Raw genomic sequence first — 15915 nt, 5'->3', positions numbered from 1 at the left:
GGCATGCTAAATGATAATTAAGACCATTACACGCTCACAGAGCATGCTACCAGTGCAGCACACGGCTCCCTCAATCGCAGCCTCATCTCAGGGGACACCCTACTACTCACACAGTCGTGTATCTCTCCAAATTAGGTTAGATTTTCATTCCACCTCATTCGCCATGGATGTGATGTGGTTATTATAAACTCATGATATGGTTAGTGAGCCTGCTGCCATTAGATGGGTGGAGGCATCATGTTGGCGCGTTAAAGGGGAAATGGATTGCCAACTCTCAGCACTGCACATCTCTGCTTCTCTTGCTCATGCACACTCGTGTTCTGAAGGATGTTTGCGAGTGCAGACACAACTTGATACACGCACTATAATGCAAAGCACACAGAGGCTGAAAAGCAGGCAAACACTTTACCGTAACACGGTAATGATCTGTCACCTAATGCTCAGCTCTGTCTCTCTGTCTCTGTGCAGTGGTGGTGAGCAGTGCACAAAGCAAAGTCCATAAAGGCCTGGTTGAATGAGTTTGGTGTGGAAGAGCTTGACTGACCCACACAGAGCCCTGACCTCAACCCCATCAAACACCTTTGTGATGTACTTGAATGGAGACTGTGAGCCAGGCCTTTTCATCCAACATCAGTGTCTAACCTCACAAATGATCTACTGCATGAATGGGCCAAAACTCCCACAGAAACACTCCAAAATCGTGTGGAAAGGCTTCACAGAAGAGTGGAAGCGGTTATAGCTGCAAATCTGTCTGTGTATTTAGAATGCAATGTCACCTGTTGGTGTAATGTTCAGATGTTCCAATACCTTTGTCTATATAGTGCATGTGCAAGTTCTATTTTCTACAGCGCTACACTATAGAGATAATATTGTACTTTTTACTCCACTACATTTATTTGACAATTTTAGTTACTACTTGCTAAGAAGTAGGGCCTGGTGGAGGTCCTTTATCGCATTTCAGATGAGTTATTAGTAGTTCCACCAAAGTTTTCTGCTCTAAACTTTGGCCAAAAAAGGTAAAATTATTTCACAGAAAAGCAGATTAGAAAAGGAGGGGGACCCCTCAGTTGGGAACCACTGGGCTGAACTCTTCAACTGTATACATTGAATAGTAAAACTACTTCTATTTTGACCAGCTCACACCCACTTTGAGGACATTTTACTCATTACTCTCATTACACTTTTACTTTAGTATGATTTGAATGCAGGTGTTTCACTTGTAATGAAGTAATTTTACATTGTTGCACTGATATTTTTGCTTAGGTAAAAGATCTGAGTACTTTTCCCTCTGCTGTCCATGTCTCATCTGAAACACCCTAACCCAGAAACCTCTATCCACTATCATGCTACATATCCATACAATAACCCTATCAGCGACATTGTGCCAGAGCTAAGCTTGCAGCTTGCAGCTGTCCCTCCTCAGGTTTCTCCTTATCTGGGGTGTGTACAAGCTCCTCTGCCTGTTAATGTACCAACACAGGGATCAAATATTGACTTAGGAAAACATAGCCTGGGGTTAAGGTGGTTTTGATGTGTATATAGAAATCAGAAAGCTTTTGAAAAAAGAGATTCAAGTTTGAGTGCAGGCACCTCCAGATTTCTGATGAGATTATGAGCTCAGATCAGATGTGAGATGTGTCCTCTTTGGAAAACAGTTTGAAAAAAATGAAGGGTTTTTATGAAGAGAGAATAAAAAAACTAAAAAATGTCTTGAGCTTGTGTTTGAGATAGGGGTGACAAGACAGAATAAAGGACTGGAGACAGAAGGTGGAAACACTGAGTTATGTGAGCATGATATGTGACATTTCTATATTGCTTCCATTAGGAGCACTCATGCTATGTGGTGATGACTACGCTACGATTGTGTATGTGAATGCGTCTGTGCATTTACTGCACATACAGTATGTGGTATTATCTTTGTCAAAATATGTGTGTAAAATGAACTTATAGTCGTATCTTTAAACAGCTATGCCCACTTCTTAGATGGCACCCGAAGGCATTATAAAAAACCATTAAGTTTAAATGTCGGCACAGCGTTGCCTTTGCAACACAGCAAGGGAGCCTTAAAGCATGAATGCATGACTGTATGTTATGCAGGCATGAGGCCAGATTAGATTAGAGGTTAACCAGGAGTCTTTATAATGAAACCAAAGAACACAGAGATCAGAGAACAGTGGAGGTAGAGTAAGTTAAATTCATTCAGCATCATTGCAGTTCTTCTAATTGTGCTGCTTACGCTTCTTTGATGGAATTTTACAGGCATGAATGATGCTTGATTGGGTGTTATGTGTTATCTTTTTACATTTTAATACACACTGTGTGTGTTAAGTTACTTTGTGCACAATTTAAAGATTTCTCTGGTGACTCCTAGTGGTAGAATAAAGAGAAGACATCCGATTCAGAGACAGAAAGAATAATTGTTAGAGACAAAACAAAAGGCTAGTTACAAACCGGAGGTTAAAAGCAAATTTCACAGTGACTGTTTCATTTTACAAATAAATATGGATGCAATCACACTACTTTGGTATATTTGGACCAATCACATAATAAATCCACACACAGGGTAAATGCTGCTTGTTAGAGAATCTCTTACAAAGAAGCTCACTGACATCCTTGTCTTGTGATTTAATAGTTTCCTTCACTCAAAATGTGGCTGTGCACTACTATAAATGACACTACAGTATGAAATATATTATAATATTTGATTAAGTGATCTCCAACTTTCACTTCTCTTGAAAAAATGCTTTTGCCCTGTCTTTACGAGGTCAAGCTCCCTGCTTGTATTTACACACTGAAAGTACATTTTTACTCACTGTTTGTTGTTTTACTGCCTTTACATCAAATCTAGTTTTAATAGAAATTGTTTTAGTGGTTCATATGAGATCTCAAAGGACTCCTTTGCTCCAAATCATATGTTTGATTGAGTGAGTTAAATAACTGAGAGATGATTGAATGACTACCGAACATTAAATGGAGAGATGTGAGTAAAGAGTAATTTATGCAGGTTTAATAAAGCTTATAGTGAGCAACAATGACTCACTTTGACTCAGCTGTCACTTCTCGACAAACTTAACTATGACACACACACACACACACACACACACACACACAGAGAAAGTGTGTTTGGAGCGGTGATCAGGCTTAAATGATGCATTAAGCACTTAATTACTCAGGTGAAGCGTTGACTGTCTGTTTTAATTTTATTAGCTGACACTTTTATGGAAGTAAATCTCTGTGTTTCACACTGCCTCACCTCAGGGACATGATTCACATCTTTCTGTGCAGATGTGTGTTCATATGACGGCTTTGTGTGCTCATTTGAAGTCATTGAGCTAATTCACATCAGCGTCAGCCTCAAAGCACTTGATGACCTCACTTTGTCTAAAATGACATAACATCTGTAACAGCTGCTTCACTTTTGTGGAGGATGTAAGTAGGAGGCTTGATGCTTGACTTCTGGCGTTTGGTCCTGTAGAACTGTAGTTAATGGATTGACCCAGATTGGTTCTGTGTCTTGTGTTTTGCCTGCCTATGTGTGGGTTTGTGTGAATGTGCTCCAAGTTTGTTGTTTTTTTTGCTAGAGGTGTCTTGTACTTGCAACATGAGGCTTGTAATTGAAAATCTTTGGGTGCAGTCCCATTTCTGGATTTACAGAGTAGAGTTGCAAAGTAGGATTTAATTATCTCTCAAGGCAGAATTTTGAAGTGTTCATTTTTTAAAAATTATTTATATCATTGCATCAGAATCACCCCGCCTACTACTTCAGTGGGGCTCCAGTTGTCCTTATGACCAAAATAAGTTATCGAGCTTGGTGGTTGTTGTTTTTCCCCCCTCATTTTACTGAATTCTTATGTTATGTTTGTTTTGAGGCTGTGGTGAGTGAATAATTTCAATTTCATTTATATCGTCCAATGTCTATAATTGTGAAAGAAAGCCTGAAAGTACAGCGCTCTCCATCCTCAGACCTTTGATTCAGGGAAAGGAAAAAACGTGGATTTGTGAAGCTGAATTTCCTCTGTAGTATTGGAGCCTGGCGCTTTAGTGCCCACGTGAGGACGCTATGGTGTAACTTACGGGTCTGGTGAATATTTCCGTGTTACTCAGGATACGTTGAATCCAGCCCATTCAGACATGACTTTCGTGCCCCAATTTCACCATCAGATGGCGTTAAATTGTCGCGATGTCTCTTGCTGCGGCCAGCTGTGCGCCTGATGACAGCCACTGTGCGCTCTGGGAGAGAGCAGCGTGGACAGGCTCATCGTCAGCCTACTCTGCAATCTGCTGTGCAACTGTTTCATTTGTATTCAGTAAAGCATGTGCAAATGAAGGTTCTGAAATGTTTGTTCTTGTGTTGGGGTGATGGGAGGAAGAGAATGATACCTCCCCCTTTCTCTCACCTTTCCCGCGTTTCTCTTTGCACAGTTATATTATTTTACACAGAATGCATTATATCCTCAAACAGGGTCAGAAGTAACTATGTGTCGTGTGCACTGCTTTAATGAGATTTCTATCGATTGAGCTGAAAGTTGGCATCTGAATACGGATATAAATTCATGATTGTTTTAATTGATGAACTAAGACAAACAAAGCTAATTTCTGAGTAGCTCAGCCCAGTCGTCAGAATAAAATGTTGGCGTTGTGAGAAGCCATAGAGAAAAAGAAAAACAGAGAGCAAAATGTGAATAAAAGTTCTGTTTCTGACTTGTGATGTCACTGAGTCTCCACACTGAGAAAGTCCCCCATTTGCGCTGTGATCAGTTGTTGAGGGTGACTGATGTCTCCCACCATTGCACCTTGTGGAGAGATGATCATTGAATCCAGCGGCATAATAATGGCATCGCTGACAGGGAGTCTCGCTCTCTCACGATCGTCCCTGGTTATTACCTGAACTGCACCTGTGGACATCATCTTCACTTGTCATTTACACACGCAACCGACGCTCCAGGCGCGCGGGTGCGCGCGTTGCGCGCACTCCTCCGCCGACTAGGGGTTGCATTGTGCTGAGTTGACCGGATAGCTCCTCGTTCATGTTGGTTCAGCGGCTTGTATGGGAGCGCCTCATACATTTGGACGACTTGCACCTTCTCTTCAGTAACTTTGATGGGGACTTCGATATCAAGCGGGGAAAATGCCTGTGATGAAGGGATTATTAGCGCCGCAGAACACGTTTCTGGACACCATAGCAACACGGTTTGATGGCACTCGTAAGTTTGCTGTTAATCTTTTTTGCAGCTATTAGTTTTTGGTTTAAGTTTTCGGCAGGTTTGTGTCCCTCTAGTTTTTATGGAGCTTGGCGAAGCTCCAGCCTATTTCCTGGAGAGCTTTGAGAAGATTAAAAGCCTAACACCTGTAAAAATCAAATTAAGAACGTTGACTTCTCGGCTTCTCGGTCCTTGATGCGAATGGCCTTTGAATTAGATGTGCACATCAGGGCTACAGAAAACTCAAGCTTGGTTGTGTTGAGATGGACTTCAACTCCAAATTGCCGCATGTCTTAGGACCAGACAGAAAGAGAAGAGGTGGAGAAGCTCCCACAGCAATTAGCAGGCTGAGGCTGTCGCTGTCCGCGGTGCTGAAACACCACACACAGAGACAAAGGGTTAACTGGGAGCCCACACAGCCTCCCGGTTGCACAGCACACATTTGGAAGACCTGTTCACAAGTTGCAAGTTCCCGTGTCATGCATTTAAATATATTTGTGAACATGAATGAATCCAACTTTTCTGAGTTGTCCACACGTCATTTTTTTCTTCCTGAGGTTAACCTTTACTATCTCTGCTCTTTGGCAGACAAGTCCCCCCGCCGGTCTGAGACCAGCAGTCGCATTTATCAAAATTAATTGGTCGGCGGCAGCATACAGAAAGTCTTTCCCCCAGGCTGAGGCACACACAGGCATTTCTGTTTCTACGACAACTTTTGTCTGAACTCTTGCCTTTTATCTTAGTAGTCTTCTGTTATAATGAACCGTCTCTTGCAAGACTGTTAAAAGTCAGAAGTGTTTTCCAGCTCATGTTTACTCCCATTCTCGAGGCCTGTCTCTCTTTCTGCTCAGTTTCAGCACATGTTAAGGCTTTAAAGGGTCACATCTGAGTCCCATGCACGTCCATATATTATTGCGTTTTTGCAATAATTTGCTTGGTTTTGAAAGTGTGTGTCATGTCTTTGCCCTTTGATTCAGATATTTAATATAATTTGTCTGCAGGTAGCTGCAACTAACTATAGCTGATTATTTTCTTGTTTTATTGGTCTCTCTATTTATCTCTAAAACAACAGAAGAAAGTGGGAAATGCTCATCACAGCTTCCTGCAGACCAAACTGATGGTTTTCACTGAAAGATATTCAGTTTTTACTGTTAAAAGAAAACACCTGAGAAACTGAAACCAGTGAATGGTTGGCATTTTGACATCGATTATCAAAACATTTGCAATCAGTTTCCAGTCGATCAGCTAACTGGTTAATCGTCTCATCATCAAATCGTTGCAGCTCTGACATTATATTCATTATATTCTTGATTTGAGCAGTTTGGTGTAGTATGCAGTATTTGTAGCAGATTAGTACCATATATTGTTTATTTGTCAAAAACACAAACAGTATGTTTTGTGCTGTTCCTGTTGTTTTATCATTTACAAGAAAAAACTGATGAGTGATAATACTACCTGACCCCACTCATACCCTGTGGGACAGTATACATTTTGTCTAGAATGTTTGTATCACTCAGAGAGACACCATACTAATCACAGACATTCATCCTTATTTCGGTCCCCTTATCCGCTGGTCAAGCACCACTGTATGAACAAGAGCAGGCTATATGTCGAGTGGCAACAAACAAACCTGGGCAGGAGCTCTGTCCTAACACAAGGGAATTGGAGAACTGATGCCCAGCACAAGTGGCTTGTCTTTGAGCTGCAAGGTAGAGGAAATTAGTGTTGGATTTGAACTGCAAGATGGGGCAGACTGGAGGCAACGGAGCTTGACGGGACAAATGGGGTCTGATGGCCTGGCTAGGAGCAAATATAAGGGAAGTGCTGGGTTCACCACTGTGTGATCCCTTCTGACGTCATCTGAAGCCCAGGCAGGCAGGTCGTACCTAGAACAGTGTCTGATTAATGGATGAAAGTGAAAGTAGGCAGGTCTCTGACTCGATCTGATTTTTAGAGAATTTTTTACATTTACTGGTGGCCTTTAAAAGAAATGTAACTCTTCTTACCGAGGTTTTCTTCCATGTGTTCACCTAGCTTTTTTTTTAAGTAAACTGAGCTGTCCCAGGCATAACCCAGCGGTTACAGACACTGGTAATACCTGCAAACCTTCAGGATAAGTTCAAATAACAGCTGTGAGAAGTCACCAAATGCATGTCATTCAAATAGGAATTATTCAAAATTCCTGTGTATAAAATGTAAAGAAGAAAATACAAAGAAAAATATACAGATTTTCCAAAAAAAAAAATTCTACAGCTTCTCACAGCTGACTTGGGCCACATTGGTTGACAGATACAAACACCTCTGATCACTACAGCGGGATCGGTGTGTTTTTGTTTGCTGTAAATAAAGTAAGAGAATCTGTCTGTGGTTCTGCACTGTGATGACCGTGTGAGACACACTTCTGTAAACACTGCAACAGAGCGTCATCCAGGTGGCTGATCTTGCCACCTATCCATCACTGGTGCTGTATTTAGTGGTATGCTGCTCATTATAATCACACATTGTCACTTAGCTCATAGAGCAGTAATATAAAGTGTATGGGCACTTAGGGCAGCCACTAATGATTCTTTTCCTTAGTGGCTTTTTTTTAAATTGGTAATTGTAATTGTTTGGTAAATTAAAAATCACAAAATAGTAAATAAAAATTCCCATTTCAGTTGTTCAAAGCTAAGTTAATCAAGTTGCTTGTTTTGTTGTACCAGCAGTCCAACACCTGAAGATATTCAGTTTGATATCACAAAAGAATAAGAATAAGAAAACCGGCAAATTGTTACTTTTTTGGCATTTTAATGTTTTAAATGACAGTCAGAATAGTTGCCTATTAATTACTTAACTTAATTAATCAACTATTAGTTGCATCACATATATTATTACGCATAATCAAAATGAACATGTTGTCAGTTTGCTGAAATTAGTAAGAATTAAAAGCATACCATATAAGTATAGAACAATAAATGTAGAGTTAAGATCTTCAGTTCATTTGTAATTGGCCATCTGTATGGCTCGCAATAACACTGAAGTGGAGTTAAATGCATCCATATGTTTCTCCGTGTAGCAGACTGTCGTTTACTGAACCGAAGTCATTGTTGCAGTCTTGTCACCAGAATACTTGCTGACTTGACTTTCTGTCAGCCAATGATGGCCTTCTTTGGGGAGCTAAAGACCGTATTTGGTTATCCTTCTGTCAAATTAAGTGGATAGTTTGGTGGTGCAGTTGTAGCAGAGGGCTGTGTAAAGTCTCCCAGTGTGTGCTGCGTGCTCCCCCCATCCTGCACACTTCTTCCAGATAGCTATATTCTCATCGCACACTAGTTCCACCTCCACTAGGCAGGTAATTACTGTCACGATCACTGATGCCAAGACTTGGAACAGCTGTGTTGAGTCTGTATGTTAAAGCGAGTATGTGAATGAATGAGAGTGAGAGAGAGAGAGAGAGAGAGAGAGAGAGAGAGAGAGAGAGAGAGAGAGAGAGAGAGGATCTGTATGTGAAAGAAAGATGAAGACAGCTGAGGAAACGAGCAGAGCAAGAGAAATAAGTGTGCAGCATTTTCAGCACTTTTTGTGCCACTGAATTATATGTGTGTGTGTAACTGTGTAGTTGTGTGTGTGTGTGTGCGTATGTGTGTGCTCAGTTGTCTCTGTCTTAAAGCACAAGGGTAGTAAAAGTTTCCTCTCCACTGATTAACTTTCTTTAAATGCAGCACATCTAATTAAGCTGTTGAGAAGCGACTGTGGGATCCCACATCGTGATTACCACTTGCTGCCAGGTGAATGTTTAAAAACTCATCCCAGTATTGCACACAATAGAACAGGCCATCGCTTTCAGATCCTGCCGCCTCAGAAAAGACAAAGGATATGCTGTTGCTGTCCCTCAGGGCTCAGTCTCACCAGCAAACGTATGACCTACAGGAAGACCCAGGGAGCTAATTATTGAGTGTGAAAGAGCACAGACCACATGCCGATGCACATATGTTTCAATGAAGTTTATTAAAGCAAAAATAACCTGGATTATTTGTTAGGATTAGTAAGGATTACACATGTCATACAGTATTAAAATCACCAGCAATTCTTTCATTTCCAGCACAGTAACACTTAGAGAGTTATTTTACCATCTGATTATGATAGCACATGAAAAGGCAGGTCTAATGTTTTCCTTAGCGAGAGAATAGCTGTGAAAGAAGTAATGAGTGCAGTTATGAGACTGTGAGGGAGTAATCAATCATCATTGACTGTAGTGCTGCAGGGTGCAGAGGGGCTCTCACTTACTGCCAGTGGATTGGCATTGCTGTTCCCATTTTCTCCAAAGCCCACTTAATACTGAGACTGTTTTATTTCAGGGTAAAAATAAATAGGAAGGATGGAGCTGTGCTGTATCCAAGTGAACTATGTGCAATACAGAGGATCTGTTTTTCATAAAGTTGTACAGCTTTGTATGGCAGAGAGGTAACATGCTATCTCTCAGTGGTGGAGAGTAATGTACTGCATAATGTATTACATTTAAATTAAAGTATTTATTTGATAACTTCAGTTGCTATTTACTTTGCGGATTCACATTATTAATACAAAATAAATTAATGTGCATTATTGCTGTTTTAACATATGATAAGACTTTTTTTGATTCCCAAGGGGCATTCACAAGCTACTATGCAGCATATGAAATAGATAAAGTTAGCTCCACCCTTTCCACCTGCAACATTAATGCATCAATGATTATTATCCAATTGGCCTACTGTAAAATTTTGCTGTAGGCCTGATATATACAGGCTTTCATACTTTTGTATGTTTATGTAAGATTCATATAGCAGGACTTTTTTGTAAGAATATTACTAGACTGTATTACTGCTACATTTGATTAAATAAAAGATCTGAATACTTCTACCACTGTCCTGCTAGCCTAACTACCAGCTAGCTGTAAGCAAGACAGTTAGCATGCTCATTAACCACACCAAAGTTAAAAATGTTTATTCAGAATATACATTTGCAGCATGAACTATTATTATTAAATTATTATTTCTAACTACTCTGTTATTCAAATATGCATTAATTGATTTCTGACCACTTGGGTGCAGGGAAAGAAGCTGTAACCTAAACACAGCATTGACAAATCATCACTTACAGTGATTATGATGAACTTGTTAGCAAACAGCTGCCTAACTACATCCAGCTGACAGGGATGAACATTACTATTAACTTGAAGTTCCAAGTTATATCATAAGTTCAATATTCTATCTCAGTCTAGTTCTACTTCAGACTCCTCAAGTTCCCTAGGAAAAACACAGTTTGTTTCTGGTCCTGTAGCACATGAAAATTGCCGCCTGCTGCTCCATTGTATACACTTATGCCTCAAGACAACATGTTTGAACTTGTATTAATCAGAAGTAGGCTGTTTCCTGCAACATTGCCAGTTGCATATCTTGTTAAAGGAAACAAGTCTCTCAGCATTTATGTGCTCACTCTCAGCTGATGCCTTCAGCTATGTGTGTGTAAAATTTAAATAATGTGTTTTTGAATTAATGGCAACCCAACAGTATTCACTGACTTTAACAGGGCTTTGACAAAGTAGGTATTCAGTTAAGAAGACACAGCCAACACCATCAGACTCAGTGGGGAAGCGCTGTCCTCGCTGTGAGGTCCCTGGATTTGATTATTACTTTGCACTTAAATGAGGAGAGTACCTCGGCTGTTCCGCCAAACTTCTGGGACTTCGGCAAGAAAGTCTCCCCGTCACTGTGGACGTTCTGCCTTGTTAAACCGCCTAATTAGCAAGAATCCTCTAATCGCCGTCTCTAATGGCCTGTCCAAAACGATCGACAAACAGGGGTTTCACCAGCAGAAGCCTTGGCCAAACCAGCCATTTTTAGACTCAATTAGTTTTTCAAATGAGAGGACTGGGTTTTGTGAGAAAGAGAGAGGGGCTAGGAAACTGACATTTTTTGAGGAAGCAGAGATGGACATAAACAATGGAGTTTGAAAAACCCACCGCCCAATAGAAAGACTGGCTAACAAATTACTGTAAAGACTGGTGTAATGTTTCAGTTTGTGAACACCTGGGGGACTGTATGATAAAGAGCCACAGAGATGATTAAAGCTGTGGATTTGTCTAATGATTAACTCTTTTCGATTATATGGCTTGAGGGGGTTACCACTGTTGGAGTGGCTCCGTGAGTTTGTGAACACGTCTTGTATGTGTGCAACACGCATATGCACAGAATACAAACGAAAAACAACCTACAATATGTTGATACAGTGCAGGAGCTTCCCTGTGTGACATTAATCTCATAAACCCATGTGTTAACTAGATTCTGTGCTCATTGCTAAGACAAACTGTAGTTGTAACCTTGGTTGCTATGGTTTGTTTCTTAGAGGCTTGCATGAATTCTGGCAAAGAGGTGAGGAGGTCCTTCCATCCATCTCTCCACTTCCCCACCAATTTTTGCTTCACTCCATCTCCATCTTTCATCATTCCACCTCTCACGGCTCCATCTCACTTACTTTCAACTTTTCACATCGCCCTATCACCCTGTGTCCCTTTCTCACCCTCATCTGTCTGCCTCAGTATATTTCTCAGCCTCCCTTTCTCACTTTCCACGGCATCCATCTCTTTCTCTCCCTGCTGTGCCTCTGTCGGTTTCTGCTTCCTTCTCTTTCTATCTCTCCCTTTTTGTGTCTCCATTACTTCCTCACGCTTGCTCACCCATCATATGAATTGTGGTGCCATAAATAGCTCAGGGGTTACTTCAGGTGCTGTCACCAGGATGTCTAGGAGCTCGTAAATGTGCATACGAAGCATTTGTGAGTGAGTTTAAAACCACAAATCTGGGACAAAGCAGTGTGTGGACAAGGCACCATGAACACACACTCACCTCTTCCCCACCTCTCCATTTGTTTAGGGGAGCTGCAATTTGTGCTTTAGATTTTTCTCTGACCCATCTGTAGTTCTGACCTGCTAGGAAAGTAAATTCCAGCAAGTGCTCCAACCTAAACCACATAACAGGTTGTTAGTCTTTGTTTTTAAAAATGACCCATATGAGTGTTTGCTGAACTGGTGCCCTTGTTATTGGGATGAATTTGCAGCTATGTCATCATTTCTGTGAGGCTGTACTTTGGCAGCGGTATGCGCCAGTTTGGCTAAAAAGGACTTAAATAAGGTTAGGAAAACACTGTGGTCATGAAATAAACCAGTGCTGGCTGTTTGTAGGATACACAATGCCAACGTCTCTCTTTGCTTCCAAGAAAAAACAGTACATTAAATATATATTTAATATTTTTGTTAATATAGATAGATAGATGATCAATTATTCAATTCAGCCACTTTTCAACATTGGCAGGTTCCAGCTTGTTAAATGAAATGAAAAGATATGCTTTTCCTTATTATTTATGATACTAAATGAAGAAAAATGGAAATAAATGGGGTTTTGGATTGTTGGCTGGACAAAGGAAGCAATTTGAAGACTTTGGACTCTGGCAGATGTGATCGTGAAGTACTTTCACGTTTAAACGAATAAATAAACACATGACCAATCGTCTAATTGTGAATTTCCTCACTGTGGGACTATTAAAGGATTCTTATCTTAGCTAATCTGTCACTTCTTTTGGTGAGACCAGTCATATAAGTTATTGATCGGATGATGAGGAAACACACAAATAGCTTACAGAAGCATACTTTACAAATCAGTTACAATTTACAGTTACAATTAAAACCCACTTCAGCTGATTTTTATTGCTTAAGAAATCTCTGTAACCATCTCTTTCTTCTTCCTTCTTGCTCTTTCTCCCTGCCCTCTTTCCTCCTCCACTCCCCCCTGTTCTCCATGTCCCTGTGGGGTTTCTCCAGCAGCTGTCATGCAGTAGTCTGAGCATGAGGGGAGATGATCTATGGGCTCCTACACCGGAGCAATTAGCCAAAAGAAATTCAGGATAGCAACAGAGATACAGTAGAGAAATGAAAGGTGATGAAGAGGTTGGGACAGAAGAGAGATCCAGAGTTGAAAAAAACAACAACAAATCAACATACAAAAGAAAGAGACAAAAGGGGAGGTGGGAAAGGTTTAGAAAACAGTGAAATCTGAAAAGGACTCAGGAGGAGAGATGATTCAGACTTCTTTAGCTGAGATTTGAGGCACAGAGGAAATACAGTAAAAGCAGAAAGATGATGCTCTTGTAGAGGTGATGGGGAGGAAGGCGAACATGTCCAAAGAGTGAAGGAAATAAATGGATCAGGGAAAAGAGGGATGGTCAGGTGAAGTTTCAAGGGCAGAGAGTAGAAGAAGAGTAATTAGGTGGAGAGATCCAAACTGGTAGGAGGGACATAAAGAACAGTTGGAAGGGGAGAAATGAGTGAAGGTTAACAGGGAGAAGGGGAGGGGGAAAGAACAGTAGGAAAAGGGGAATATATAGGTAGAAAGGAAAGGAGACAAGGGATCATAAGTTGGAATATTAAGGTGGGGGTAAACATGAAGGGGATGTGATGTTGGTGCATTAGCAAAGGAGGGAGGGAAGGAGAGAAAATAGGACAGCAGGAACATCCTGTTCTGTGCTGGTCAACCATTTTTGCAGATATCAACAAATAAAGAAACAATTTGTCAAACAATTCAGAAAACTCCTGAAAACTTAAGCATTTCTCTATAACATTAAGGCAAAGTTTAAACTAACATCCACAGATCAAAGATTACAGGAATGCAGTACTCAAAAATACTACAAGGCTCGATCAGGATTGTGTCGCTGTGGTTCAGTCAGATACGATTGACAGTGGCCTGGCAACATAAGCAACAACCCTACAAATTACATTACATTTTAATCTTGATTGGTGTATGGCAGTAAGTCACATTACCTTTTTCCAAACAAATGCTGCCCATATCAAACCAATGATAAAAAGGAACAACACTGAAAATGTCATCTTTCACATGAAGCAATCAAAACTGGCAAAAAGGTTCATGTTACATCAGCTTCCCTTATGAGAACCCTCATACAGGAAGTTGATATAGATTTTTTTAAAACTGAAAATGCTTTTTTAGAATGGACTTTTTTGAATGCACACTCACAAAGTTGACAGGCACAGCAGGCTGTGATAATAAAAGCATTCACTATGTTTTATTTATTTATTCCATACTAGCCCTGTAGTTCAGGAAAATGCATCACTTCGTGTGCAGAATAAAATTTTTGGTTTGTCTTACAATTTTGTTCACAATCTTGGTTTTAAACACACAAGACCATGTTGAAAATAATAATACTACATCACAAGATATAAGCTATACTCACCTGCCCTCCATGCACACATACATAGTGTACACTCCAATCAAATACAGCATATCTGTCAATTCTCCTCAACCAAAGTAAACCACAGTCAAACACAGCATAGGGTGTGTTTCACTGTAAACATTCGTTTTCTGTCAGCACCACCTTCTCATGCTCTGGGAGCTGCCACCAGACAGGCTGCAGGCCTTTGCTCCAGCTCCCTGAGAGACCAGCAGTCCTGTCGGTCTCTCTCTTGCTTAACCCGAGCCTGAGGGGCTTCACGTCTGACAGCCAGTCCCAAGGCTTCGACCCATTCTGACCATCTGTCTGGGCCATGCAGTCAGGGCATTACAGCTGACATGACACTCTTGTTGTGTTTTTCTCTTTTATGAGGTTGTATCACTGTCACTGCATTTTATTCATCTGTGTTGACTGTGATTCCAAACACACTATCAAAGCATATTATATTTTATTACGAGATGGGTGTTATTTTTATAGTTTGATCATTTTCAGTTCTTCAGAAAATGAGTCAGATGGGACAAAAAACATGAGTGGTGGGATGATGAGAGTTTAAAAAAAGTTTATATATATAAAGTTAACCACATAATTTTGAAGTAATGGAGGTGAGCTGTACAATAATTACCCAAACAGCACACAATTTTTTCTCATCTGATAGACAGATAAACAAAGATAGGTGTATAATTTGGTGAAACTGGTCACAAGGTTTTGTTAAAAATTCTCTGACTGTCAGAACACTCTTGTTTTTGCATGTTCTGATCTTAGGGATGTCACTGTGTTTGATGACCTCCCTACTTTGCTTAGTACAGCATATCATAATCAATCGGATCATTGGCCAAAGGAAATTAAAGAAAGACCCAAGTTGCTATAAATTGCCATAGTCCTTTAAATGATAAGTCAGGTGATATGCTTTATTTTTCAACAAATCTCAAGAAAGTGTTTATCCAACCAGAATTTATCCAACTAAGAGATATTGTCTCTGTAGCCAAGGCCTTGTTCTCTGAGCAGATCACCACTGTTGTCCAAAAACTATTAAAAACACATAAGCAAGCAATACCTTTGCACTGAGGAGGACGACAACAAATCTGCCTCTGAAAATAGTCCCAAACAATTACATTGTTAACTCCTGTTTGAGTAATATTTGCTCACTGCCCACCTGTTTTAGGAATTTATACAGTATTTGTTACTAAAAAAGCATTTATTTATGACCAATGTTTAAAGCTTTATGCCTTCCAGGTAAAATAGACTTGCAGCTAAAAGTCACTGACATCAGAAATCAGAAAGTACTGAGAAATGGACTAACATATTTTTTTGTTTGTTTGTTTTGTTTTTTCCCAGATATGAGCAAATACTTTGCTGAGCATCAATGACAAAAAAATGAAAATTCTACTCATGCTTTAATGAACCAGAGCTAAAATTTAAAATATCTCTCTCCTATTCAAAGTCCTACAGTCCTGGCATG

At 40.2% G+C, this 15915-nt stretch overlaps 1 protein-coding gene across 1 annotated transcript in view; it reads left to right on the top strand.

Moving 5' to 3' along the window:
- The first annotated feature begins 4990 nt into the window (after positions 1–4990).
- kcnh8 (potassium voltage-gated channel, subfamily H (eag-related), member 8) overlaps positions 4991–15915 on the top strand; it is a 46674-nt gene continuing 35749 nt past the window's right edge. The window contains exon 1 of the mRNA XM_046416869.1: positions 4991–5204. Within this exon, the coding sequence (XP_046272825.1) occupies positions 5129–5204 (76 nt within the window). The 5' untranslated portion in view covers positions 4991–5128. The remainder of the gene's footprint in view (positions 5205–15915) is intronic.

This window comes from Scatophagus argus, chromosome 17 (genome assembly GCF_020382885.2).
Source record: "Scatophagus argus isolate fScaArg1 chromosome 17, fScaArg1.pri, whole genome shotgun sequence".
NCBI lineage: Eukaryota > Metazoa > Chordata > Actinopteri > Scatophagidae > Scatophagus > Scatophagus argus.
This window is presented reverse-complemented; position numbering and strand designations above follow the sequence as displayed.